Consider the following 27,859-nt stretch of genomic DNA (forward strand, 5'->3'; position numbering starts at 1 on the left):
CCTGATCTAGTAGGGGAGTTCCCTTCGACATCCACAGCTGAGTCAGCAACTGCTCGGTAATGAGGACAGGGCTCCTCTGGCCACACATTGGGCCAAGGCTATGTGTGTGTGTGTGTTTGTGTGTGTGTGTGTGTGTGTGTGTGTAGCAGAGTATCACCTCTCAAAGCACCAACACCTGCGCTCTCCACAGGACTCCCCAGCACCCTCCTGGGCCTCTGAGGTGGCACGAAAGAAATGGACAGAGACAGAGGGAAGAGGACAGAAAAAAGAGACAAAGTCATGCAGAAACCAAACTTGTGTGTATGTGAGAGAGAGGGAGGCCCCAGGACTGCTGGACCAGGGTGTTCAGACAAGCAGGGTCCCAGAGGCCTGGTTTCAGAGCACAGACCAGACTGACCCCTGCCCTGATGGGGGCTCCACTGCAGTGTGCTCCTTGGGGCATGCCAAGGAGCTCCCAGGACCCCAGCCCCACTTCACCTCCAACCTGTGGTCGGGTTTCTGGTGCAAATGACCCCAGTCCACTTCCCTGCCACCAACTCTGATCCATCGCTTAGATGAGCCCCCAAACTCACTCTCCAAAACCCATCTCCTTCTTTTCTTCGCCTCCTAGAAAGCTCCCCTCTCCTAGCCTTCATTCTCAGCCTCTTACTCTTATCCCCGAAGACCAGATCGAATGTCACCCCTTCCATGAAAGCTTTTCTGATCTACCCTCCTCCCCAGTCGAACAGCACGCACCCTCTGCGCTGTTGGCAACCGTCCCACCCTAGGTGGGTGTGGACCCCCATCACAGCACTGATCACCTACCTGCTTTAGCATTTGACACTTTGCCTGTGTCCCACACTCTGGCCCTGATGACAAACCCTGGGCCAGCCTCCATCACAGCCCTTGCCACGGCAGGCCTGGGCCCACCTCACTTACAGCACTATCTCCATGGGCTTCCCCTTCTTAGAGCACTTACCACCATCTAGCTGACCTCCACCCTATCCCATGCTGCCAGAGTGGGGAGAGAGCCTGGCCCTCTGCCTGCACTGACCTCTCTGTCCCTCTAGGACACACACACACACACACACACCTTGACTGTGAGCCCTACAAGGGCAGGACATATTTGGTCTTTATCTTCCCAGAAGAGCTAGCTGTCTGGCTTAGCCAGGGCTTGTTTGCACTAACTCTAACCTATTCCTGCCCTACAAAGAGGGATTATGCTCGGGAGGCTGCCGTGGCGGTTCCGGGATGGCATGACTGGGCTTTTGTTGCAAAGGTGCCCTCTCTGCCCATTTGCCGGCCAGTCTGCAGCCCGCTTCCCTGGAAGCCTGCACGGCTAGGGCTGTGGGTGGCCCTGGGAAAGGAGTCCAGCTTCTTCCACAACCTTGTTCTCCACCCAACCTTTATTTACTCATTTTCAATCCGTTTCATGGACTGTTTGCTGATCAAAAAATCCATTCGGTGTAAAATCTTTTTAAATTCTGAAAACACAAAGAAGATGGTAAAAGTCACCTAGGGTGACACTTCCAAGAACTAAGCATCGTTCCGCTTCTGGTGAGTTTCCTTCCAGTATTTTTTCTAGACGGAAAAAAATTTTTATTTTTTTAAAGATCTTATTTATTTATTTATTTGACAGAGAGAGACACAGCGAAAGAGGGAATACAAGCAGGGAGTGTGGAAAGGAAGAAGTAAGCTTCTCGCCAAGCAGGGAGCCTGATGCGGGGCTTGATCCCAGAGATCTAAGATGTTTAACGACCGAGCCACCCAGGCACCCCTAAATTTTATTTTCTTAAACATAGAAGAAACTTCTCTTTTTTTCATTTGCTAAGAGCCTCTGATTCATTTCTCTACATTGTTTTGTGACAACTGCCTGCTGGCCCACAATTTATTTGATGAGTCCCCTGTCGCTAGACATTGAAACTTGGTTCCACCTCAAGGCTGTTGCACAGAATGCTGTCCTGGGCAGCCTCATGGTTCATTTAGCCCGCGCCACTGGACAGTTCCCTTAGACAGAGCCTACACGGGCCCTGGGTCAGTAGGCCTGAGCCTTCCTGAGAATAAACATGCCCTCGGGGACAGGCAATTCCTCACTGCTTATTTACTGAACCCCCTCCACTGTAAGCAAAGGTCGTCAGAGCCAGCCTGGTCCACAGCATCAAGAAGCTCAAAATCCTTAACTATCAGGAGGGGAGACGGTGGCCTAGAGAGAAGAACTGATTTGTTGGAAAGCATTAGCAAACTCTGCGTTGTCTAGGTGGCTTCTCCCCACTCTGTTAGCTCTTTGACATTTTGCAAGGGAATGCAAAATCTTTGACAAGAAGGCAGGTGGGAGGCAGCAGCTGTACAAGCATCCGTACCGTTTATGTCTGTCGCTGTCACTCAACCGTCACACTCTTCTGCTGAGTCCAGACCCTTGAGGACGCCAACGGCCATTCCCAAGCAACAGAATTGGCATAAGAGGGGAAATCTTTCTGACATGCCGGTGGCATCTTGAGGCGAACAAATAACCGTTTGTTTGTTTTTTTAAATTTATTTATTTATTTATTTGACAGACAGAGATCACAAGTAGGCAGAGAGACAGGCAGAGAGAGAGGAAGGGAAGCAGGCTCCCTGCTGAGCAGAGAGCTGGATGTGGGGCTCAATCCCAGGACTCTGAGACCATGACTTGAGCCAAAGGCGGAGGCTTTAACCCACTGAGCCACCCAGGCGCCCCCAAATAGCCATTTTAAATTGAGGACCTGAGCCCTCCTAAGTAAATTCTTCAAGGAGGCTTCCTTCTTGTCTTCCAAGAAAGTAACAGTGTGGAAGTCCTCTGGATTTTCACCTGTCCAACCCGGCCATGTCCTCAGAGACCCACAGGACCATGGACCCCTCAGAAAAGGGTGCCCCTATCCCAGCTGCAGGTGATGGGTGTGTTGGGACAAAGAGGCAGGTCATAGGCTCCACCATCAGAACTGGGTCCTAATCCTGACTCCACGTTTTATGACTGTGGGATCTGGAGCACATCACTTCCCTTCTCCAAGAACCCAGTGCATCTGGAAAATGGGGGTGATAACGTCCCTATTTTTTCTTCTCTGGGCCTCAGTTTGGTGACCTATAGAATGGATGTGGTCTCTCCTACTTTGACACTTTGATGTGTCTGTGTATCCGGCTTTGATTCAACTCTTTTTGATTTCACACTCTCTCCCCACCCCTAAGGCTTCCATGGACTGGCTTAGTACAGACAGAGGAGAAGAGGTCCCCGCTCGTTCTCTCTCTCTCTCTCTCACACACACACACCCCTTTTCCCTCTCTCTTTGGCTGCATCCAGGGATGGAGCACAGGCAGAAAGGAGGGGAAAAGGGGGCAGATTTCCCTTGGCTGATAATATTGCTCGATAGCTCTGGGGAGCCAACAAATGTTCAGCGGTTTTGTGGGCACCTTCCTGGGGGATCTTCAAACCTTCCTGCCAGGCCTCTCAAGCTGCAACCCCAGACGAAGGCAGAGGTCTTCTGATGGCTGACCACCCCCAGCCCCTGGCTCTCTGGAACCCTTTCCTCACCTGTCCAGGACACGGTGTTGCAAAGGACTTAAACCAGCCCCAGACCAGATCGCTGCCCGGCAGGGTCCTTGGAAAAACATACACACAAGCTTTAACCCTGTCCAGAGCTATGATTTTCCTCAGAAGCCACTCCGCCCGCTATGACTTCAGCTCATCAGTCTTTTCCTCTCAGACAAGAGATAGAATAGAGTCCATTGTATGCCCCAACTCCAGCGGACGTACCCCTAAAGCCCCTAGATGGTCCCTAGAAAGGGCCCTCCCGCCAGGCCCACAGTAGGGGCAGACACCCCCTGCTCCCATCAGCAGGCGAGTGAGAGGAAGGACGACAGCTGTAGATCTCTTAAGAAAGATCTTCATGGGGGCACCTGTGTAGCTCAGTCACTTGGGTGTCCGACCTCACTCTTGATCTCAACTCAGGTTTTGACCTCAGGGTCAGGAGTTCAAGCCCCACATGGGGCTCTGCACTGGGTGTGGAGCCTACTTAAAAAAAATCTCCACAGACCTTTCTTCTTTGCCCATGATCCTTTGTCACCTCAATCTGGGTCAGAAGCCTCCACATAGCAGTCCCAAAGGTGGTGCAACCGGTTCTCGGCTACCTGCTTGCACTGTGGTCTCGCTCCTCTTCTTGGTCTATAGCATGATCTGTGGAACCGTGGTACCTCAGACAACACTTACGTTTTCAGATTTCAGTGCTAACGAGGACACCCATCCATGGCAGTGACAGAGAAGAGCAAGAAGAGCTCTCTTTTTTCCAGGAGGTGGCCAGTGTCTCTTTCAAGGAAGGGACACTGAAGCTAGACTCGGTGAATGAGAAGGAGCTGGGCTGGGAGAAGAGCAGTCTCCTGGGAGAAGGCTCAGCATGTGCAAAGGTCCTGAGGTAGGAGTGAGAGGGGAGAGGAGCAAAGTGATGAGCGATGAGGGCTGAGAGAGGGGCAACTGCCAATGATGCGGGACCTTGTAAAGCTTGCGTTTTCATTCGAGAGCCACAGAGGCCTTTGGAGGGTTTTTAAAAGCAGAGCTGTGACAAAGTCTGAGTCTTGTTTCTAAAGTTAACTTGTACTGTTGGGTGGAAAGTGGATTTTGGTAGGCAGGACTCAGGGTGGAAAGAGGGAGACCAGAGAGGAGACTTGAATGAATAAATGAAAGCATGGATGGATTGACATATGCATGGATGGGTGGGTGGATAGAGTGGACATCTCAAGGGAGAAGAGGAGCCAGACCCCCAAGAGAGTAAATAGTTGGTGCTTTGGGGGCCCCCAGGAGACCACAAAGATATCAGGACAGAGTCAGCCAGCTTTACCCAGACCCTACCTTCTGAATTCAGCCTTCAAGATCAGTGATATTAATATTCCAATAATAATGGTAGCATTTACCATTTACTGAATTCCCCAATGTCCCTATTATTTCACATTATCTCATGTGACCCACAAAATAGTCCTGTATTATACCTGAGGAAACAGAGGCTCACAGAGAGACAGCAGTTTCCCACCACCTCGTAGTTGATGAGCCCAAAAGCAAGGATCGAACCGAAGACTCCAGACGCTTCCTGCTGCTGAGACATAGCAAGATGGACACTTCAGGGGAGGGAACAGGGCATTCCAGAAATGGGACACAGCCCACGCAAGGCCCTGGGTGCTGGAAAGACCTGAGGGTGGGACAAAAAGTTCCTCAGCAGTCTGATAGGGACACTGAGTGACACCGAGGACAGGGCTCTGCTGGCCCTGGGTTCCGAGGCGTGCTGGACCAACAGAGAGCAGTTGTGCGTGTTGACCCCAGCAAGTCTATCAGGGCCAAGAGGCAGGAAGCAGGAGCTGATGCAGGCCCAGGCCTGGCACCGGGCTCAGGTCTCCCACAGAGGGACATTGTCCATGGGCAACAGGCATAACCACCCGGGGAGCCGAGGAGGGTGCATTCACTTTTCTGGAGAGGTGCCTCTCCAGAGACGTGCCCAAGGGACTGGCCAGATCCCCACTAGGCAGCCTCCCTGCCTCCCGGAGCATCTCATCTTTAGGGGTTTTGCACACATGGCAGGATGGCAAATACTCTTGCCTTTTTCCTCTTGACAAGTCCAGGAAGGGAAGACTGGCCAGGGCCAGGCCACACACTAGAGGGCCTCAGGACACTCACGGTCCCTCTCCTGTCCCACTGCACATGGAGACAGGATTCAGCAATAGCCCTCTCAGCTCTAAACCACAAACCCAGCTTCTAGACTAGAGCAAAGCAGCGAGAATGACTCCCCAGACCAGGTCTAAAGGCCGTGTTTGCCCCCCACCCTCCCGACATTGACCTGGAGTCACTGTGGGAAAGGACAGTAGGTGGTAAAGAGCTTGCAGTCCGGACTAGAAAGATTGGGCCCAAGTCCCACTCCGGCAGCCCTGGCTGCAGGAGCTGGAGCAAGTCAGTCACCTAACATGCCCTTGGGGACCTGGGGCTGGTGACACCTGCCTCTGAGTGACTTGCACAGGTTAAACCAGGCAAGGCTTGCACCAGGAAGGAGGTTATTGGGGTTTGGGGGGGCTGTTCATTTGTTCCCTTGGTTCACAGTCATGCCTCATTATGCATTCATTCCAAGAATACTCACTGAGATTCCTGAAGGCAGAGGCAAAGCTAGGTGGGTACTGATTATTGCAGAACGAGCGACTAAAAGCACTTGCTAAGTGCTGTGTGAGCACGCACCCCAGTTCATGTTCTCAGCAGCCTGTGAGGGAGCAGCTATGATTATTCCCATTTTACAGATAAGGACACTGAGGCCCAGAGAGTTGAAGTTACTTTGCCCAGGGTCACACAGCAAAGGGACCCAAATGGGATTCAAAACTATTGTCTGGAGGAAATTAATTAATGGAGATGTGTATCCTTGGATGCATTCAGGAATAAGTGATGGGCAAAGCTATTACTTCCTTCCCCCAGGTCAACTACCTGGGCTCAACTATGGCTATTACCTCTCTACAAACGCCCACGCTATTACAAGCAGTAATAACAACAGTAAAACCACTCCCATTTATTGAGCATGTCTTCTGTGCCGGGACCCATGCTCTAAGCACGCCTATTGTGTTCCTCTTAACCCACTGGTAGGTCAGTGCTTCTCCTATTCCCATTTCAAGGATGAAAAGCTGAGGCTTGGAAAGGTAGGGAATGGGCCCCAAGTCACACAGCATGGAAATGGTGGAGCTAGGGCTTGGACCCAGACCATCCCCAGGACCTTGAGCATCTGTCAGGCTGTAGACAGCCCCAGATAGGCTTTGAAGTCTGAGTTCTGGTTTGAATCCTGGTTCTGCCATTTGCTGATCCTGCGGGGCGGGTTCCTCCATGGTAAAGTTGGGATGAGGCTCCACTGACATGGCCAACATGAAGCCTGGGGCGGCAACTGCCACGTTGTAGGTGCTTAATACATTGTCGCAGCTACCATGCCCATCAGCACCCGCCTGGGAGCAGCTGTCCAGAAGGCAGGGAGCCCCTTCCACAGGCCACAATGTGCCTGGTCTGGCTCCTCCACCTTGTGCCCCGCGCCCCGCCCACCCCTCCAGCGGGCCCAGACCCTCCTTTCTCCAAACCCCAGGAAGCTGCCTCCAGGCAGGGATGTGGTTCACCAGAAGCCACAAATATTTACCTTGGAGACCTCAGCCCAGCTGAGGTCTCAGCCCAAAGGCAAAGGGTAACTTCCCAGAGTGGGGAGCGCAGGATATAAGGCTAGACGTCCAGACCCACTGTCCAGGTGAGGAGAGGAACAGACTGAGGACTCCGGCGTGTCCAGGTAAAAGTGGTAGGAAAGGGCCTGAAACCCTAGGGCACCAGGAAGGTTCTAAGCTGGAGACACCTGTTGCAGTCAGGTCAAGAGCAGGACTGAGGCTTGGCCCTGAGGTAAGGTCCTTAAGTCCACTAGGACCCTCCGAGGTCAGGGCCAGAGGGAAAGAGGCATTCAGCCCCCTCACCCAGAAGACAAAAGAATGAAGGAATTGGACTGGCTGAGTCTTTCCCTGACCTGAGCCCAGTGACATAAACTCACCGGGCACAAACCAATTAATCTTTGCCCAGCCCATGCTAGGGTAATGCTAGGAACAAGGAGGAGTATCAGACTAACCTGGCCTCAAGTTATTCCCAGTATGGGCCAGTGTGGTACATGCTGTGCTCAAGGGAAGACCAGGGACACTGTGGCAAAGTGCAGTCAGGGAAGGCTCCCTGGAAGAGGTGGCATGTCAGTTGAGAAGCCAAGCAGAAGCTGACTGGACAAAGGAAAAGAGAAAGGCATCCCCTTGTAAAGGGGACAGCATAAGCAAAGGCCAGGAGGTTAGATATGATGTGGTGATTATATGTATGGTGCTTGGGTCTGGTGGGGAGACACTTTTCCACAGGAGGGATGCTACCACAGTGTTGGCTCCCTGAGCACCTCTGATAAGAGGACAGAGTGGTATAAAAAGATAATGAAGGGCAAATAGGATCAAGGTGCTTGAAAGAAAAAGATGATGGAGTGGGGGTGAGGGGCTTCCTGGGCAGAAGAGCAGGGCGCAGAAGAGCAAAGCCTTCTGGCTTTGACCGCAAGGGGGTCACGTTCCTAATAACAGCTAACACTCATTGAACTCTCCTGGCTCATTTAATCCTCCCAACAGCCCTGTGATTTAACTACTATAATTATCCCTTATTTTACAGTTACAGATGAGAAAACTGAGGCTCAGAGAGAGTAAGTCATTTGCCCAGATCACACAGCAAGTGGTAGAGGTAGGCCTCCAGCTAGGATCTGTCTGGCCCTGAGGCCTGTGATACTTCTCTTCCACCCTCAGCCCTCATGGCCCAGAACTGCTCAGTGCAGGCTCAGATTCCTCATTCTCCCAGGGCTCCCAGAGGCCATCCATTCATTCAGCAACTGTGTATTTATTAAACAACCCACCGCATGCCAGGCACAATGGCAGGTGCCTGGGACACAATGGGGAGCAGCTAGACCCCACAGTCTCCCCTGGAGCTCACAGCCCAATCTTTGTCAGGAAGACAAAGATTGAATCATGATAGCAAGTGTCTCGGAGAGCTTGTGTCAGTCCTGCTGAGAGATACGTGTCATCCAGATGCCATGTTTGTCTTTGGCAACAAGAAACCCACAAGGTGAGCCAAGTGAGGGCTCAGATCTCAGGATCTTCCCTCCCTCTCAGCAGAACAGTCTATAGGAGGCAGAATTTTCCCTGGAGCTCAGGGGCTGAGCCAGGATGTAAGCTGGAGAGCTCGGGATCTGCTTACAGGAGTTGATGCTCTGCCCTGTGGCGGGGACAGAGTACAGCCAAGGGGCCAGAATCCCCCAAGGTCCTCTCCCAGGAAGGTATGCAGGCCTCTCCCTCCCTCTGGCTTCCTCTCCTGAGCTCCAAGAAGCCACCTATTCCCTTCTCAGGCCCCTTAGGATCAGGCAAACAGATTTTCTGTCCTTTGGCATCCTACCTGAATACCCATTTCCGCCTGCCTCTAAACATCCTCTCCTGGGCAGACGGCAGCCCCAAAGGCAACATTTCTCCAAGGCAGTCTGGGGTCTCTGGTTGCAGGAGAGGGAAACCTTGGCAGAACAGAAGTGTGGGCATAGTTCTAAAGGATGAATAAGAGTCCAGCAGACAGATAAGGAAGGGGAAAAGCGCCACAGGAAGCAGGAAGAGTTAGGACAAAGGTGCAGAAAACAGGACAGAATGGGGTATGTTCAAGCAGTTTGGAATGATTGGAACTTTATAGAGCAAGAGAGAAATATGCAGGAGGTGAAATTGGCTGAGGTTGGACTATGGAGAGTTTTAAGTGCCTGACTCTATGAAGCAGGGCACTGCTTCATTATGTCTATTTGCCAGATGAGAAAACTGAGGCCTAGAGAGGCTGAGCTGATGGTCCAAGGCCATACAACTAGCACCTAGCAGCAGACTCAATGGTCGGGCTCCAGAGCTGACATTCTTAACCACTTTACTAAACAGCATCTTCTGTACTTTGTACCCCAAGTCACCAGGTATGGTGGGCCTACCCTTGACCTCTCTGCCCAGCTAACAGGTTCTTTCACCTGTGCTCACCCCAGGTTCCATCCCCTGTCACCTGCTGCTCACCGATCCCCACAAAGATGGCTGGCCCATTCACTGTCACCCTCCTCTGTGGTTTGCTGACAGCTACGTTGGCTGGGGCCACCCTCAACCCCCCTGCAGTTCTTAGCCTCGGCCGAGAAATCATCAGAGAAAGTAAGTCTTGGGGTGCCTTCCTCTCCCTTTTTCGCCCAACCCCCCCCCCAAAAAAAGCAAGTCTTGGTCATCCAGGCCTTACCACCATAAGGCAAGAGGGCAGGTGGAACAGCCCTCCAAAGGAGGGAGGGAGTTCCCCATCATTGGGAGTGTGCAAGGCACAACTGGGATCCTGGCTCTAGGGTGAGACTCAAGTGGATGAGGTGTAAAGGCTGGGAGTGTCTGTGATCTCAAGAGTCCATGATTCTAAGATCCTCCCTTCAATTCCATGATTCCACGGGGCTCCATCCTTCTTTGTGTCCCTCCAGAGCCTCTGCTGACAGGGCTTAACATTTTGTCCCCTGACAAAGGAGAGATATTTACAAGTCCCACCTCCATTATCACGGAGCAGACAAAAGGAGCAACACACAGGGACTCTGGGGCACAGTGGGAGACACACCCCGCCCCTCCCCCCCCCGCAGCTGTCACCCTGCCAGAGGGTTGAGGGAGCTGGGGTATTTATACACCAATTCCCATCTGTTGTGGGCTGAGGGCTGCTTCCGGAGCCACTTCCAGAGTCACCTGCTCTTCACACAAGCCAAATAGGCTTTGGATGCCAGGGGAAAAGTCCAGCAGGGACCAGAACCCGGGACTCCCGGCCTCTCCTCTCTCAGCTCAGCACCTGAGGCTCTGTGGACAGCAGGCCCATGGGATGGGGTGCCAGAGAGTTGTTAGCAAGTATGTTTTGGCAGCCAAACAACCCCCAAAGCCTTGGGGGTTCCCTGACTTCTGGCTCCGGAGAGTTTGCTGCTGGCTGGTGGGAGGCAGGCAGACCCCTAGGCTCCTATCTGGGCCAACGCTCCCGCAGAGGCTGGCAATGCTCAGAGGGGTGAATGGCCCCACCTACGCTCCCACCTTAGTCCTTAGGTGCAAATGACCTATCTAGACCATCATCCTCAAAGCCACATCTCACAGTAGAGTGTAGGGATGGAGCCATCCGTTCCCTGGCCTTATGTCTGGGTCCAGGCAGCCCTGGGTGATGCCCCCTCCCGGCCTAAAGCCACTGCCAAGCCATCCGTCGCACCCGTCCTGCTGGACCCTGACCTCTGGGATCTGCCTCCAGGGCTGACACAGGAGCTGAACGACCACGATGCCATCGCCATCCTCCAGCAGCTGCCCCTGCTCAGCGCCATACGGGAGAAGCCAGCCGGGGGCATCCCTGTTCTGGGCAATGTGGTGAACTCTATACTCAAGCACATCATCTGGTAAGTGGAACAGGACCATGCTGGGCGCTAGATCCTTCCCCCCACCTCCCGCCCAGGACACACTTGGCGTATCTCTTGGCCAGTCGAGTTAACAAGAACCATAAGAGAGAGACACAGGCACCCTAGTGGGGTGACCCCCACTAGGAAGGTGGCCTGGGGTAGGACAGTGAAGGGCCAAAGTGACACTTCTCGGTGGAAGTGGCAGGTGAGCCAGTGACTCCATGCTCACCAGGAGACAAGAAGTAAATGGCATCCCAGGGAGTGGGACCAGCCTGGCAAAGGCACAGGGTGTGTGACAGTCACTCAGAATGGCTGACGCTCTCATCCCATGGTATAGAACAGAGAGGTCAGTAGGGCTGGTCACAGAGGGTCTTCCGAGTAAGCCCAAAGCTCTGGGATTCATCTCTTAAGTGGCAGGGATCCATGGAAGCATCTTTAGCAGTGGTGGAAGGGAGTGTTGGGGGCCAGAACATGCTGGGTAAGAGTCAGTGGATGGGGCTTAGGTCCAGCTGCTGGCTGGACACCCCTGACTGGGCACCGGAGGAGACAGGAAAGAGTTAGGGGGCCAGTTTTCAGATGATATTCAGCTGAGCATGAGGCATGAATCTCATCTGTCCCATGTCCCATCCAGGCTGAAAGTCACCTCAGCCAACATCCTGCAGCTGCATGTAGAACCCTCAGATGAGGGTCAGGGGCTGACAGTCAAGATCCCCCTGGACATGGTGGCTGGACTCAACACGTGAGTGTCCCCTCAGTCAGATATGGTATGCCCAACAGGTTCATTCATTCATTGCCCCTTTCCTCCATGCAGGTATCTGGGAAAAGAGTCCCAGGCACAAGGAAGAGCAAGTGCAAAGGTCCTGAGGCAAGAGTCCTTTGCCCTGAGATGCTTGCTTTGTCCAAAGAATGGCAAAGAGAATAGAGAGGGGCGTGTGTGTGTGTGTGTGTGTGTGTGTGTGTGTGTGTGTGTGTGTTTTAGAGAGAGAGAGGGTCCTCTAGGACCCAGGGAGGGCCCCTGGGGGGCACCAGCCTGCAGTTGGTGCAAGAGAGGGGTGGTGAAGCAGAGGGAGAAAGAACATCTTAAGCAGGCTCCATGCCCAAACTTGAAACCAATTCTAAGACCATGACCTGAGCCAAAATCAAGAGTCAGACACTTAACTAATGGAGCACCCCCCCCCAGATGCCCCCAGAGTTCCATTTTGTACGTATTAAATTTGAGGCACCTGTAAGACATCTGGGTAAAAAGTTGGGTGTTAAGTTTGGGAACTGTTGACATGGGCAGAGAATTTAAACCAGGACAGGAATCCCAAACCTGAAGCTGGTGGGGTGAAACCTGGGGGAGATGAGGAGAAACCATCAGAGGATCTTGAGCTGGGAGGTTAGAGAACCAGAAGACTGAGCTAGACAGCAGGCTTGCTCCGCCCTGGGACTAAGACAGTGCGGGCACCTCCACTCTCAGACCCCTGATCAAGACCATCGTGGAGATACACATGGAAACGGAGGCACAAGCCATCATCCACATGAACACCAGTGAGAGCGGCGATGCCCACCTGGTCATCAATGACTGCTCCAACAGTCCGGGAAGCCTACGGGTCAGCCTGCTGCAGAAGTGAGTGTGGCCACCTTCTGCTGGGATCCCACCCCCCACCTGGGAGGGAAGCCAGGGGGTGAGGGAGAACACTGAGACCCAGAGAAAGAAAGGGACTGATCTCTCCTGACTCCTGAGCTGAGGCTCCTTTCAGGAACTCTGATAACAAAGAAAGTTCATGACATCAAGTGCAGAAACAAGGTTGGTGGGATTTCAGGCATTCTGCCTGGAGGTGGGGCAAACATTTCAAGGTGGAAAGGAGTCCCTCAACCCACCTTGGACGGGCCTGAGTGGAGTCATGGGTAAAGATATGCTTTGGAGTCAAGCAAATCCATCACCTTCATTTACTATCCATGTGCTGCTGACCAGTGCATCCCTATGACTCAGCTTCGAGGCCCCAGTGAGACAATGAGATCAGGCTACAGCTGTAAGCACTCAGCACACTGGGCATGGTCCTTCCCTCCACTTCTCCTTATCAGGAGAATGGGGAGACATGCCAATGCCATCATCCCAGTCTCCAGCACACATTTCTAAAGACAACCCCCAGCTTCTACTCCTTGACAATTCTCAGCCTGGCTGAGATCTCAGCCACCTATACCTGGCTGGGGGTCTGGAACAGGCTGTGTGACCTTGAGCAAGTGCCTTCCTCCCCTGGGCTTTCTGTCTTCCCTTCTGTAAAATAGCATCATCTCAAGCTCTCTGATATGAGGAATTTGAGATGCAGGGTGGGGGGTTGTGGGGGGGTAGGGAGGGAAAAAATGAAACAAGATGGGACCAGAGAGGGAAACAAACCATAAGAGACTCTTAATCCCAGGAAACAAACTGAGGGTTGCTGGGGGGGGCGGTAGTAAGGGAGAGCGTGGCTGGGTTATGGACATTGGGGAGGGTATGGGCTATGGTGAGTGCTGTGAATTGTGTAAAACTGATGATTCACAGACCTGTACCCCTGGGACCCCTGGGGCAAATAATACATTATATGTTAATTAAAACAAAACAAAACAGCATCCTCTCTGACATGTCCTAATCTCTCTCCCCTTCTTCTCTCCGGAAGGCTCTCCTTCCTGGTCAACCCCTTAGCCAACACTGTCATGGGCCTCCTGGTGCCAGCCCTGCCGGAACTGGTAAAAACTCAGGTGAGTGGACTCAGAGCCTCTCTGGCCTGCAAAGATTGCTCCCCCTGTGGGGCTGGGGTGGAACTGCAAGCTGGTGCTCAGGGACCTGTGTCTCCTTGAGTGGGAAACTTGTGGGTCTGACCATTCTTTCAGTGGATCATTGAGGTAAAGGTAATAGAACTGCCAAAAGTCACCCAAGAGACCTTGAACAATGATGTGCTAATAAATTATTAATAAGTGACTCTGGGGAGGGTGAGTGGAAGGAACCCTAATTTGTAGCACTTGCTGATTTCTTTGGTGTAAACACGTGCTCCAAGGACAATTTCAAGCTACCTGTGGGATGTCACTGAGCAGAGTTGATAAGAAACACACAGAAGCACATCATTGTATGGTATTTTCACCACATAAATGCGAATGATGTAAATAACCTCAAGAGCAATAGAGAATAGTAAAATACAACAAAATAATTAGGAAATAATGAGTTTTGAGTTCTCATTAGCTTTGCATTTAGTATAACTTATTTAGTTCTAAATTTGTATAATTTAATTTTTTAAAAGATTATTTATTTATTTATTTATTTGACAGAGATCACAAGCAGGCAGGGAGGCAGGCAGAGAGAGAGGAGGAAGCAGGCTCCCCGCTAGCAGAGAGCCCGATGCGGGGCTCGATCCCAGGACCCTGGAATCATGACCAGAGCCGAAGGCAGAGGCTTTAACCCACTGAGCCACCCAGGCGCCCCTGTATAATTTAATTTTTAATAATGTCTGAGTTTAGCCCATAGCCCAGAAATTCCTGAAAATTTAACACTTGGCCCTCACAAAGTGGTACGAGCTGGCTCGTCAGCCTGTGGTCTTCAAATGTCTATCACCCCCCAGGTCTGTTGGATTTATTTTTCTGAGTCAATAAATGCAAGTTCATTTTCTATGTCCCTTATATGTCACAGGTGAACTTAAACTGTAACTTTGACCATTGATTTCCACTGTAAATTCCAAGATAGGTTCACCACAGTGGCCCTCCTGGGGTTTGAAACACCTTGTCAGATAACTAATTTTTTTTTAAAGATTTTATTTATTCATCAGAGAGAGAGAGGGAGAGAGAGTGAGCACAGGCAGACGGAATGGCAGGCAGAGGCAGAGGGAGAAGCAGGCTCCCTGCCGAGCAAGGAGCCCAATGTGGGACTCGATCCCAGGACGCTGGGATCATGACCTGAGCCGAAGGCAGCTGCTTAACCAACTGAGCCACCCAGGCGTCCCACTAATTTTTTTATAATAAAACATTTTTTAATTGAAAAGATGATATAATAACTCACATGACTTTGGGGGAAAGTGCCCATAACCCTTCCACCTTAACTTGGCAGTCATTTTCTCTTTGTAGATATATGCCATCCATCTCGACACACAAGCATTCTTTTTTTTTTTTTTTAAGAAATATTTATTTATTGGGGCGCCTGGGTGGCTCAGTGGGTTGAGCCGCTGCCTTCGGCTCAGGTCATGATCTCAAAGTCCTGGGATCGATTCCCACATCAGGCTCTCTGCTCAGCAGGGAGCCTGCTTCCTTCTCTCTCTCTCTCTGCCTGCCTCTCAGTGTACTTGTAATTTCTCTCTGTCAAATAAATAAATAAAATCTTTAAAAAAAAAAAAAAAAAAAAGAAATATTTATTTATTTATTTGAAAGAGATAGATCACAAGTAGGCAGAGAGGCAGGCAGAGGGGGAAGCAGGCTCCCTGCCAAGCCCAATGTGGGGCTCGATCCCAGAACCCCAGGACCATGACCTGAGCTGAAGTCAGAAGCCTAACCCACTGAGCCTCCCAGCCGCCCTAGGCATTCATATTTTTACTCCTTAAGTTATACCTATGTTCTATGCCATTGTATAATATTCATAATTATTGTAATAGCTGCAACATATTTAATACTTTACTGAACAATTCCAGAGAGACTGCTAAAAGGAACCTGAAAGTGAAGAATTCTGTAAGATTTGTCTTTTCTGACGTGAAATATTTTTACAGAAATCTTTTTCTATTTAAAGGTGGGAGGTTTTTTTCTCTTTATTTATTTTAGTGAGAGATAGGGAGAAAGTGAGAGCACAGTCGGGAGGGGCAGAGGGACAGGGAGAGAGAGAAATTCAAGGAGATTCCACACTGGACACAGAGCCTGATGCAGGATTTGATCTCCCAACCCCGAGATCACAACTTGAGTCGAAACCAAGAGTCAATCCCTTAACAAGCTGCGCCACCCAGGTGCTCCTAAAGGTGGGAGTTTCTTTAAGTAGGCACAGCTGGAAATTTTTTCCAAGCTTCCAGCAAAATCATATTTTAATTGGCATCATACTTTACTAGCTAAAAAATGTATTTTCCACTAGAAAATAGAGCATAAAAATGCTGTTTGGATAATATCTGTTTTTAAGAATGAAAGTATATGAGTATAATGAATGATATGAGAAAAGTGGCATTCCATTAATCACCATGGTTTCCCACCATGAGTTAGTGGATTTGACACAATGGTCACATGAGTATTTTACATGAAATGGAGGGAAAAGGCATACTATGTTTAAATCTGCCAGGAACCCACCTAGAAAATGCCAAAGCCCTCTTCAGTGGAAATATCTGTGTCCCAACCCTAGCTGCACATCAGAACCACCTGGGAAAGCTTTTTAATAATCCTGATGGAATTTCCTATGTAATGGGGCTAGGCAGGGCCGTAGTATCCCAGAGAGTTCTAACTGGTTTCCTGGAGGGTTCTAATGTGTAGTCGGGGTTGAGAGCCCCTGGTGGAAGTGAAGGAAAGGTAACTGTGAGAGATGGTGTCAAGGTTGCCAGCAGCACGTTCCCATGAGGGACACGCTGGCCCTTGGCAGTGAATGCTGGGGGTCTCTGAGCCCAAGTCCTCCATCCTCCCTGGGTTCTGCGTTGGCAGAGCAGCTAGAAACAGGGAATGGGTTTTTCATAGAAAAAGTTAACTGTGCATCAAAAATTCTCACAGCACTGCCCTGGAAAATGGGCTGCCTAGAGCAGAGAACAAGACTCTGGGTTTGTTTGTTTCTTAAGATTTGTTCATCTATTTGAGAGAGAGAGAGAGAATGAGCAGGAGGGCGCGAGGGGGAGGGAGAGAGAATCCTAGTCAGAACCCACCCTGAGTGCTTAGCACGACATGGGGCTCGATCTCACAACCCTGAGATCATGACAAGAGTTGGATGCTTAACCGACTGTGCCACCGAGGAGCCGGAGAACAAGACTTGAGTGTCCCACAGTGGAGTCAAAGGTTTAGGGACGCCTGGGTGGCTCAGTTGGTTAAGCAGCTGCCTTCGGCTCAGGTCATGATCCCAGCGTCCTGGGATCGAGTCCCATATCGGGCTCCTTGCTCCACAGGGAGCCTGCTTCTCCGTCTGACTCTGCCTTCCACTCTGTCTGCCTGTGCTCGCTCTCGCTTGCTCTCTCTGACAAATAAATAAAATCTTTAAAAAAAAAAAGGTTTAATCTCCCCCTTAAGCAAACAGGGGGAGGGGCCAGGATTCCATGATGACAGGGTTTCTTACCTTTCACATTACTGACATTCGGGTCATAGAATTCCTTGCTATGGGAGCTGTCCTGCACACTGTGGGATGTCTACTGGCATCCCTGGACTCTAACCACCAGATGCATAACACCTCCCCCTCCAGTTGTGACTCCAGAAACTTCCAGATATCTCCGAGGCAAAAGAGTCAGCCCCCAGCTGAGAACTGCTAGCAGTTTTAGTGGAAGAAGAGCTCAGTAGACAAAAGGAGGTGTTGGAGCTAGAAACCCACAAGAGGCACAGAGGTTGTTCAGGAGTCTGTTCTAGAGGTCCCCCCGTTCTAGCGTCTGACGTGCAGAAGGAGCTCAGTAATGACTAGCTGGCCAAGTAGGTGAATGAAGAAATACATTCTCCATTTTCCTCTTATGGGAAACATGGGCTTTTGTGAACAGGACAAGGAGTCCGATGGGGAGGGCAGCTGGCCAGAAGGGTGCACCCTGGGCATAGGGTAAGGAACAAACCAGTGCATAAGAACCCAGGCAACACCAGGGCCCAGGGGGACTCTGAAAGGCAGGGATGGCTAGTGGAGAGACACAACACCAAGTCCTCAATCCCACGGACAGAAACCTGGCTGGCCACGGGTACATGGGCTCACCCTGGGTGGACCAGGCATGGGTCGCTGTGGGGCCGTTTTCTGGCCCCTCGATCATGGAGCTTCTGCATTTGTGCTGTTGCAGCTGTGCCCCGTGATCAAGGCAGCCTTTGAGGACATGCAAGCGGACCTCCTGCAGCTGGTGAGAGGTAGGTGCTCGGCTCCCTCCCACCTCTTTCCTTCACTGCTGAGCCAGCCTCCACACCCTGGCTCTGCCCAGGAGAGGCCTCAAAGGTCAAGCCTGAGCAGCAACTTGGCCCAGCAGCAAGTGCAATGAGCATCTGTGAATCCCTCCCAAAGATGAGCAGACGGGAATTCACCACACCTGTGATTTCACAAGTACCTACTATGTGCAAGTGTCTCTGTGAGTCAGATTTCCCAGTTCAAATCCCAGCTCTGCCTTGATTTTCTGTCACTTTGGGAAGGCCACTCCACCTCCTTCCTTATCCTTGGTTTCCTCCTCTGTAAAATGGGGTTTCTACATCCCTACATCACAAGATCGTTAGTGAGGATTAAAAAGTTTACAGGAAGGCTCCCAGCACATACCAGGCACTCTGCCCACCCAGAAAAGTACTTGCGAACGGAAGCTGAACGAATGTGTGATGAGAAAGCAGTTGCTGCGAGCTATTAGAGAAGAGAAAACAAGGGAAGAGGCAAGACATGTGGTCAGGAAGGAGACCGTTTCTCCCTCCCTGAGAATAGCAGGGATGGGAGGACTCAGGCTTCTGCTCGACCTCACAATTATACGGTGCTCAGAGGTCTCAGAATGGGAATTAGCAGGAAGAAGGAAATGCTACCATCCACTGTTTCCGGATCTGAAGAAGCTCACTCAAAGAGTGGACCAGGGCGGAGGGGAAGAAGAGAAAGGAATTAGTATGCAGTGAGCACCCAAAGAGCTCCTACTGGGCTGGGTTCCAGATAACTCCAGGAAGTAGCCATCATCACCCCACTTCACAGATAAGAAAACTGAGGCTCAGAAAGATCAAGTCATTTGTCCAGGTTCACAGAGGAAATGAGTGATAGGAGAAGGCTTGACCCCACTTCTGCAAGTTCCAAGTCTGGTGTAATTTAGATGTGAGCCAACTTAAATAGGAGCTAGTCCTGTTCAACCTATGAGGCGATTACTATTGTATCTACCCCCATTATAAGATGAGAAAATTGAGGTTCAAAGGTAGGATTGAGTAGCCAAGGCTACTAGGGATGGAACAGAAGTCTGTCTGGCTCCTCTGCTCCTCAGGGGCAGGGCAGATCTCCCCAGGTGAACAGGTGGTCCAAGGATCCACTCCCTGACTGTCCCTGATCCTCAACCCGCGCCGCCCCCCCCCCGCCCCCCCTGCCGCCCTCCCCCCCTGCTGCCCGCCCCGGCAGCCCGGCAGCCCTCCCCATGCTCCGCCTGCCAGCCGGGGCAGGTGAGACACCACTGCCACCTGGCGGCCAGGCAGGGACTCCTCAGGCGAACACAAACTATCCAGTGCACAGATGGGCGGGCACCAGAGACTCGGGCTTGGTGAGCTGTGCAAATCCTATCCCCTGGAGGAGACAGAAAGTTATAAACAATAGTTCAGTCCTGTTCCAAACCAGGACCTTGGCATCAGACCGACTGGGTTCAAATCCGTTCACAATATGACCTTGAGCAAGTCATTTTGCTTTTCTGAGCCTGTAAAATGGGGGTAATAATAGGACCCACCTCCTAAAGTTATTGCGAAGACTGAGTATAAAGTGTAAGTATAAAGGTTTAGCACAGAACGTGGCACTTGATGGATGCGTAGTAAATGTCATTCTCATCATTGTTCTCATTGTCAACATCGTCATTCCTTCTCCTCCCTACCAACCCCTAGGCAATAATGCAGCTCCAGCCAAAAGCAGCCCCCAAGCGCCCCATCCAAAACTGCCCTCCTCCCTCACAGAACTTTCCTCTTGTCTCCCGAGCAGCGCCTGTTTCCCTCGGCTCTGACCGCCTGCAGTTCGACTTTCTGTCTCCTGCCATCAAGGGTAATGTCATCCAGCTCGAGCTGGGGGTGAGTGTCACGGGACCTCGAAAGTAAAGTGGAAACATCACTGCCCTTCTTTAACTGCCAAGGACCAGATACCACGGGTGTGTTTCAGGGGAGAAAACACCATTCACAGTTAGGACACACAGGCTGATTTAGGAACTCAGGGGGCCAAACCTGTCCCATGTAATCCGTCCTGATGGAGGAAACCAGGAGATGGAATCCAAGGGCGACACTCAGAGCATCGGCCCCAGTGATCTGGCCTCTGCCTCTGGTTTCCCCAGTCAGAGCCCAGCGTATGCATGGGGGCTCTTGGCCTTCCTCTCAGGCGAGCCCCTGCCAAACCCTAAATATCTGATGACCTTGAAACAAGAGCCCAGGATCAAGACGTAGCCCTGGAGATCACACAGACCTGAGTGTCTCTCCCAGCTTCACAACCCCCTGGCTGTGTGACTTTGGGCAAGTTCTGTCACTTCCCTGAGCCTCAGTTTCCTCATCTGTAAAATGGAGACTGTACTGGTCACCAAGAGGAAGATGAAGTAAGGCTGCACAGGGCCTGGCAGGCAGGAGAAGCCAGGAACTGCCGGTGCTCTCTGAAATGTGGGGCTGCACACTCACACTGGGGCTGGGGTCCCTGAGGGACCAGGCGAACCTGGACAGTGAGAGGCCCAGGACAGTTTCTACAGATCCTTTGGGAAACCGCAGCAATCAAACATTTTCACCAATTTTGTTGCAGTTTTGAATTTTTCCTTCATCCAAGGGGCTCATGAGGTATCTGAGAAGTCAAAACCTAAGTGCCAAAGAAGACCTCTAGGTTTTAAAATATCAGAGATTAACTGAGGGATTCTGGTGGGGTCGATGTTGCCGGCCACGTGAGATCACTTACCACCTCAGGAAGGGCACTGAATTCCAAGCTAAGCTTCCTGTCAGCAAAGGCACAAAGGGAAACAGGCTGAATGGTGTCATTTTCTTTTAGGTCGTTCCTGGGTAAGCTTTTGTAGATCAAGTTCCTATCCAACTGTCTGCTTTGTGTCTTCTTAGGCCAAGTTGTTGGACTCCAATGGAGATGTGACCAAGCAGTTCAACAAGTCTGCAGTTTCCCTAACGGTGCCCTACCTGGACAGCACCCCCTTCAGCCTCACCGTGAGGCAGGATGTGGTGAACGCTGCCATAGCTGCCTTACTCCCTCCAGAGGAACTCGTAGTCCTGTTGGACTATGTGGTCAGTCTCGGCATGAGAGGACTCCCTCTGCTGCATCATGGGAATGTCCTGAATCAAGGGGGATCAAGGATGGCCCTAAGCCTCTGAGCAGTAATCCCCTGTCAGGCTCAGCTTAAATCCCTCCAGTAATAGAGAACTCACTCCCTCATCTAACAGACTCTGCCTCTGACATAGAGCTCTAAAGCGGCAAGTTCCCTTGTAACATCCAGCACCAGGCCTAGTTCTGCCCTCTGGAACCTGATACACCTGCTTCTTCTACTAAATAATGATCTCATTGAGCCAAAGGGCATCTTAGATAGTGAGTAGTCCAAGGATAGCAGTCATGCCCCCACTCTCCACTGTGGGACCCATGGCAGACATCACTAATCGATCAGGATCCTTCTTATTATGCCTGGATGCCAACATGGTCTCGGAATCCTTATCAACCCAGCACAGCAGACAACCACCATCAGTCAGCTGGAGTATGCCACCTCCTCCACAGTAACCAGTGGGGAAACTGAGGCCCAGAGGGGAAGGGGTTGGCCCAAAGTTGGTATGATGAGAAAAGAGAATGGTCACCAGCAACCACATTCATGACTATAATAAGAATTGGGTGACGTCTCCATGTCCTTAGGAGCAGGGAGCTGCCCAAGACCCACTACCACCAACAACCCACAATAGAAGTCCAGGCAAGTGAGGACCCCATACCCCGCAACTGTTGACACAGGGGCTGGTTTCCACCAGTGACATTCATGGTATCACCACCCTGGGTCCTGGGGATCCAGGCAGTGGGGCTGCCGGAGGTGTGTCTCCCCTCTCCCCTCCAGCTGACCTGCTCTGCCTTCCCCTCATCCTCAGCTTCCTGAGCTGGCCCGCCGGTTGAAGTCCACCATCCAGGTGATCAGTGAACAGGTTGGTCCACTTGCCATCTACAGGCTGATGGGTGCTTGCTGTGGTCTGTCCACTGACCTCTGGGGAGTAAAGTACAGGTGGGACTGCTCCGCGTCCATCCAGCTGTCCTCATCAAGATTTCAGTCTAGCAGGGCAGTGTGACCTGGATCGTGTACACAAGATGATATTTCTGTTACAAGTGTGGTGACCAAGGATAGACTCTAGGGGTTATGGGGGCATTACTGGAGCATCTAATATAACCCAGGAAATGAGAGAGAGATTCCCTGAAGAGAAGGGTATTCTAGACGGAGGGAGATGAAAACCAAAGGCCGTGAGATGGGGCCAGCAATAATCCACTCCAGGATCGGAGAGAAGGACGGTGGCTGGACCAGGAGAGGAAGGAGGGAGGCCAGGAAGGGGGACGGGGCCAGGCCACAGGGGCTACATGGGCCTGTGGGCCATGGTCAGACCCTTGGGAGGCCTCATGCAGATCTGATATCCTTCCAGGCGGCGAATCAGCTGGGGCCCACACAGTTGGTGAAGATCCTAACTCAGGAGACCCCAGAGCTCCTTCTGGAGGAGGGCAGTGCCAAGGTGGCCCAGCTGATCGTGCTGGAAGTCTTCGCCACCAATGAAGCCCACCGCCCCTTCTTCACGCTGGGCATCGTGAGTTCAACTGCCTGTAGCATGAGCAGCAACCTGGGAGACCCTCCTGTGCGCTGTTCCTGGTCACCCCTCTCGCTTTGCTAACCGTTTCCACCACTCTTGTCACCCAGTTCTGGTCCTGTGACTTTATTAGTTAAGCTCTTTGGGCAGTCACTTAACTCACATGCGCAGAAGGAATTGTATGAGCTCATATACCTGAGAAGTGCAGACGGTCTGGCTTCAAATCAGCTACATCCAGGCGCTCGCCTTTACGCCTTTACGCTCTTCCCATCTGGCAACTTTGTTTTCCTATGTACTGTGGTCATCCTCAGAGAGATTATCCCCTCGTGGAAGTTCCCCATGCTGATAATATCCTATCACGTTGGCAACATCAGCAGGAAAAGCCTTTGTCCCCTTCCGCTTGACACAACCCCTGAAAGGAACGGGCTTCTCTCCCTGCAGGAAGCCAGCTCAGAAGCCCAGTTTTATACCAAAGGGGACCGACTTATGCTCAACTTTAATGAAATCAGGTAAACGTGTAAATCATTCTCCCAGCCTGTGACCACGGGGTTGCTTTAAACACGCAGTGTTTTGAACCTCTGGGGTATGAGCATGGAGTAAAGGTATTCTGGAATGTGCAGAAATGTGGCCTAGCCTGGACTGTCCCGTTTGGGGGACCAAATATCAAAGACAGGCAAGGAAAGAAGAGTGGCTTTGCAGCAGCCATAGGACAGGCTGACCCTGGCCATGGGAACAGCATGCCCACCACGATCCCCTCTGCCCATCCTGGATGACCCCAAGACACTGGCAATGAGCATCAAGCCCCAATGCTGACCCCATGAGCCCAGCCTGGAAGCACAGTGCTCCAGCTGCCTTTTGTTCCTCTACCCACCTTCTCCCCACATCCCACAGCCCTCCTGCTACCCAAAAGGGAGTTCAGGGGTTGCCAACTGGACCCCATTGGCAAAAAATAAAGCCCTACATAGTAGGTGCTCCATAAATATTTGTTGAATGAGTGAATGAATGAGAGGCCATTCTCAAGGTCATCTTCTGTTGCAGCTCTGATCGGATCCACCTGATGAATTCAGGCATTGGACTGTTCAACGTGAGTATTAATAGATTGTCCCTGGGGCATGGGGGACAACCCAGGACGGTTCATTTAAAAAAAGAGAGACACTGACCAAGAATTGCTTGGAACAAGGTCACCCCTGGTGGGCTGGCCAGCCTCCACATTAACAGCCACAAAGTCCAACCTCCTTGCTCTGGTGTTTGCTGAGCACCTACTATATGCCGGACACAGCTGAGAACACAGGCTCACAGATACACAGATACACAATCACTTTTCTGCTGTAACATTGTGATCCCTAATTAGAAAACAAATGCCTTCTTGCGATCTCGTTTTGCTCACACAGACTCATCTCAGTAACCCTGGACAGCCCCTTCCCTCTGCTCCTCCATTGCCCCAGCTGACTCAAAGCAGATCAGAGATCTCAGACTGGCTACATCCTGTCTTCTGTCTTTGTTTTGTTTTTTGGTCCACATGTTTTTTTTAATTTTTATTTTTATTTTATTTTATTTTTTGGCTAACTTTTAAGTGGAGAGGTCCCCACATGAAAATCAGAACTTTGACTTCACTGGAGAAGTCAAACAGGGTAAAATTCCCTCACGGCAAATTCAGCTAGAACACAGAAGTGGAGCCCCTGAGGGTAGGGGGTGTATCCCTCTCATGCTCCCGACCCCCCACCAACACACCCACACACTAGGACGCAGGGCCCAGCTGGATTGGTTCTGCCCCCAGCCTGGCTGGTCCCAGGAACCCTCTGACTGGCAGGAGCCTGGATTCCAGCATCTCCCCTGGCTGCCCTGGCCATGGGGCGGGGCTTGGGGGACTTGGGATCCTCAGCCAGGGTAAAAATGCCCCTCTCTTTCACAGCCTGAACTTCTGAGAAACAGCACCACTGAGATCCTCGTCTCTGTCCTGCTGCCAAACGAGAACGGTGCGTCTCTTTGCTATCCATCCCCCAACCCTCAGGGTTTTGCGGGTAGGTGCTTCATTCCTCCTGCCTGCATCTCACTTTCCATCCATCCTCAGAGCCTGCTTCAAATTCTGCCTCCTCCAGGAAGCCTTCTTGGTTGCCCAACTCAAAATGACCTCTTCCATCCCCAACTTCCCAGTCCAGTTCTTTTATGAGTACCAGGAGGCAATGCCCCCGCCTCAAAAGGGCTGATGCCTGGAGAGAGACAGGGGTGTAAACAGCCAGAGCACACTCAAGATGCCTCAGGGAGCCCTGGGTTCAAGTGCCGATTCCCCTTCTTGCTGGCTACCTGGCCTTGAATAAGTTACCTTGTCATCCTAACTCAGTTTCTCAATCTGTAAAATGGGAAAATAAAAGCACCTTCCTCCAGCACATAATGGAGAGGATATTTATAAGGGGCTGAAGGAGGAGCCTGGCCCAGGTGGGTCTCGACATCTCTTAACCGCTGCTGGTGTTTGCCTTGTTGTTGATGGAGGAAGCTGAGAGAAATGGTCGAATTCCTCTAACTAAGCCCCGGGTTGTGGGGGTGGGGAGAATTATTAACTTCTGCCAACTACATTTTTTCATTCCTTTCTTTTATTAGAGTAGGAAACTTCAATGTATCGACACCTCTGTTGAATGACGGAAGCCCCTGATGGTTCTTTAACAGAAGTGTGACAAAGCATGTGAAAGGAGCCCTTGGAAGCCGCCAGCAGCTGGCGCTGGAAGCACAGGGCAGGGAGATGAGGCTGGCTGGGTGCTAGGGCCAGAGGGCAGCTGAGCAGAGGCAGGAGGGACAGTGTGCCAGGCCCTGAGTCCCCTCCCCGTGGCTGCTCAGTCCTATCCGAAGTCCAGTGGCCTCTGACCACATTTATTATTTCAGGCAAATTAAGATCTGGGATCCCGATATCGATAATGAAGGCCTGGGGATTCGAGGAAGCTTCAACCTTTCTTACCAAGGTGAGTGGGATTAAATGTCCTGCCCCCAGGAAAGGCACAGTTTCGGGGGGAGTCCTGGGCTGGGAGGCAGGGCCTGTACTCCAGTGCTGACCCAGCCGGTCACTCATGGGGGGGCCCTGGACCAGCCCCTTCTTTTCTCCGGGCCTCACTTCCTCTTCTGTAAGCATAAGAGTGCGAGTGTCCTAGCCTGGGGAGCATTCCCCTCCAGCCCTCTCTCCACTCTACCTGTTACTCATCCATGCACTGGTTCCTTCATGCAGTAAGGTTTGCGCCACTGTAAGCACTCAAGAGAGGCTCGCTGAGCATCGACCCTCCTTGACAGCTGCTAGGGAGGAGGGCCATAGCAGCATCACTCCCAGCCCCCAAATATTAGCATTAATAATATCCAGTAGCCCATCATTGTTTCATGCCACTGAACAGCATCTTGTTTAGTCTTCACACCCATCGATGGGGCGGATCCTGCTGTAATCCCCATTTTACAGATAGGGAAACTGAGACTCCAAAATGGCAAATCCATTTCCAAAGACACACACACAGTAGGTGGCAAAGTTGGGATTTGCACTCCGCAACAGCCCTTATAACACCTGCTTTGGGCCCCAGCTTCTGCAGGAGCCGATGACAGCAAAGTGGGTCTGGTCTGTCAGCCAGCCGGCAGGCATTTCCTAAGCAGCTACTGTGTACCAGGCACCGACCACAATACTGAACAAAACCGTTACCTTCTGGGAGTTTCTAGTCTGCTGTAGGTGGGGGAGACATTGAAAGCAGAATTATTTAGAATTAAGAAAACCCACAAGGACAGATACCTACGCTGCCACGGCCAAAGTGTCCAACCCAAGGGCTGGAAGGCGCTTTGGGCCAAAACTTTAACTCGTTTTAGTCCTGATTTGCCCAAAGCTGTGAATTGGTATCACTGACTTCCTGAGCTTTTTTGTTCTGGAGAAATTCAGAGAGGAAAGGAAGTGTGGAAAATGCCTCCCCCTGCCACAAAGTCGAGGTTAGGAGGCTTTGTTAACTAGTTTCAAAGGCAAGTTGATGTATGACTTACTATCAGTGGCCCACCCTCAAAATCTGTGTCTACCCTTCAGCTGGCTGTAATGGAGGATAGTGAGAACAGGGCTGTGGCCAGCACAGAGAGAGGCTGGAAGTCAAGATTCAGGAACTGGAGGACCAGTACAATCCCAGCTCTGCCTCTCTCTAGCCATGACCTCAGGCAGGTCCTCTGTCCTGAGCCCAGCTTCCGCCTCCATAAAACCCAGCAGATGTGCGAATACATCAGTCATACTTGAATGCACTACATTACAATGGCCCAGTTATAATATAAGGAGTTTATCTAAAATACATATTATACTTGACTCATGTTGGATGAGCAAGTTTCCATACAACTGAATGGCTAGAGCTTGGTTTCATTCACATATCTCTTATGAAGGGGCATTTGGCTACTTTCCTTTTTTTTTTTTTTTTTTTCCAGTCAGCTTGCATTGCATAATCCATCATTTGCACTTTGGGTTGGAAAGGTAGCATATCATTCTTTGGATCCGTTTCCAAGTTTCCTGTTTTGCTCTATTCATTTATTTTGAGCGAGCAGCCCATTGATTTCCTTTTTATAGCTTTGTAATATATGTTTTAAAAGCTAGCTGAAGGAAAGAATAAACGGACAGATATGGGATAAATCAAGTACAGTTTAGAAAGAGTTAATGGTAGAATCTAGGTGCTTAGTAGACAAGTGGTCCCAGGAAAATTCTTTCCACTCTGCTCTCTGTTTAAAAATTATAATAATAAAATATTGGGGGAAATCTAATAGGTTAAGTTCCTTGCATCACACTTAGGTTTAAAAGAAAAAAAAAAAAAGGCAGAGTGTTGTTATCAAAAAGTTAGTGGCTGGGACCCAGTGAATACAGCTGAATGCAGATCAAAATCTGCATTTTATGAGACTTCTTAGAGAGTTTTGGGGATCACCTGCGCTTGGGGACAACAGTCCTACACAGTCCCAGCTTCTGCATGCAAATACTTTGTCTGTACCCCAGTTTCCTGCACCGTGTCACTGTTCACACACAGATTCTACTCCTCTGACCTTTCAGGGAATTCTGTGTACGTTCAAGGTCATGATCCCCAGTGCCAATGGCCACCCTGTGAAGGACCACCAGCATAAACACTGAATTGACTTTTTTCCTCCAACTCCAGGATTCCCTTGTGATCACTCCAGCCTCCTCTTAGACCCCCGGACCGCTCTCCTCTCTCCTATGAAGACTTGGATGGTGGCCATCCAGGGTAGGCTGGGTCCCAGAAGGAGTACGGAAGCCAGCTCTGTAGACTCTCTCTCTCTTCTGCAATAAATAAATGCCTGTTTGTAACTCCCAAAGTCTG

General features: G+C 51.0%; 1 protein-coding gene across 6 annotated transcripts; it reads left to right on the top strand.

Annotated features, from left to right (window-relative positions):
* The first annotated feature begins 1,155 nt into the window (after nucleotides 1–1,155).
* On the top strand, nucleotides 1,156–27,854 carry BPIFB1 (BPI fold containing family B member 1). Of its 6 annotated transcripts, XM_082746009.1 has the most exons (17): nucleotides 8,165–8,198; nucleotides 8,500–8,614; nucleotides 9,552–9,708; nucleotides 10,811–10,952; nucleotides 11,584–11,691; nucleotides 12,412–12,561; nucleotides 13,592–13,673; nucleotides 17,879–17,942; nucleotides 19,726–19,811; nucleotides 20,826–21,005; nucleotides 21,843–21,896; nucleotides 22,383–22,541; nucleotides 22,983–23,050; nucleotides 23,580–23,625; nucleotides 24,454–24,517; nucleotides 25,419–25,495; nucleotides 27,677–27,854. In XM_082746009.1, exons 3-17 carry the CDS (start codon nucleotides 9,594–9,596, stop codon nucleotides 27,707–27,709), a joined length of 1,428 nt encoding a protein of 475 aa, XP_082602135.1. In that variant the 5' UTR covers nucleotides 8,165–8,198; nucleotides 8,500–8,614; nucleotides 9,552–9,593; the 3' UTR covers nucleotides 27,710–27,854. The 6 variants fall into 6 exon arrangements, with proteins under 6 accessions (XP_082602132.1, XP_082602131.1, XP_082602134.1 ...); XM_082746006.1 differs by lacking the exons at nucleotides 8,165–8,198; nucleotides 8,500–8,614 and adding an exon at nucleotides 1,156–1,536; XM_082746005.1 differs by lacking the exons at nucleotides 8,165–8,198; nucleotides 8,500–8,614 and adding an exon at nucleotides 7,165–7,274.
* Nucleotides 27,855–27,859: the final 5 nt, after the last annotated feature.

Source organism: Mustela nivalis (assembly GCF_964662115.1).
Source record: "Mustela nivalis genome assembly, chromosome: 8".
Classification (NCBI taxonomy): Eukaryota; Metazoa; Chordata; class Mammalia; order Carnivora; family Mustelidae; genus Mustela; species Mustela nivalis.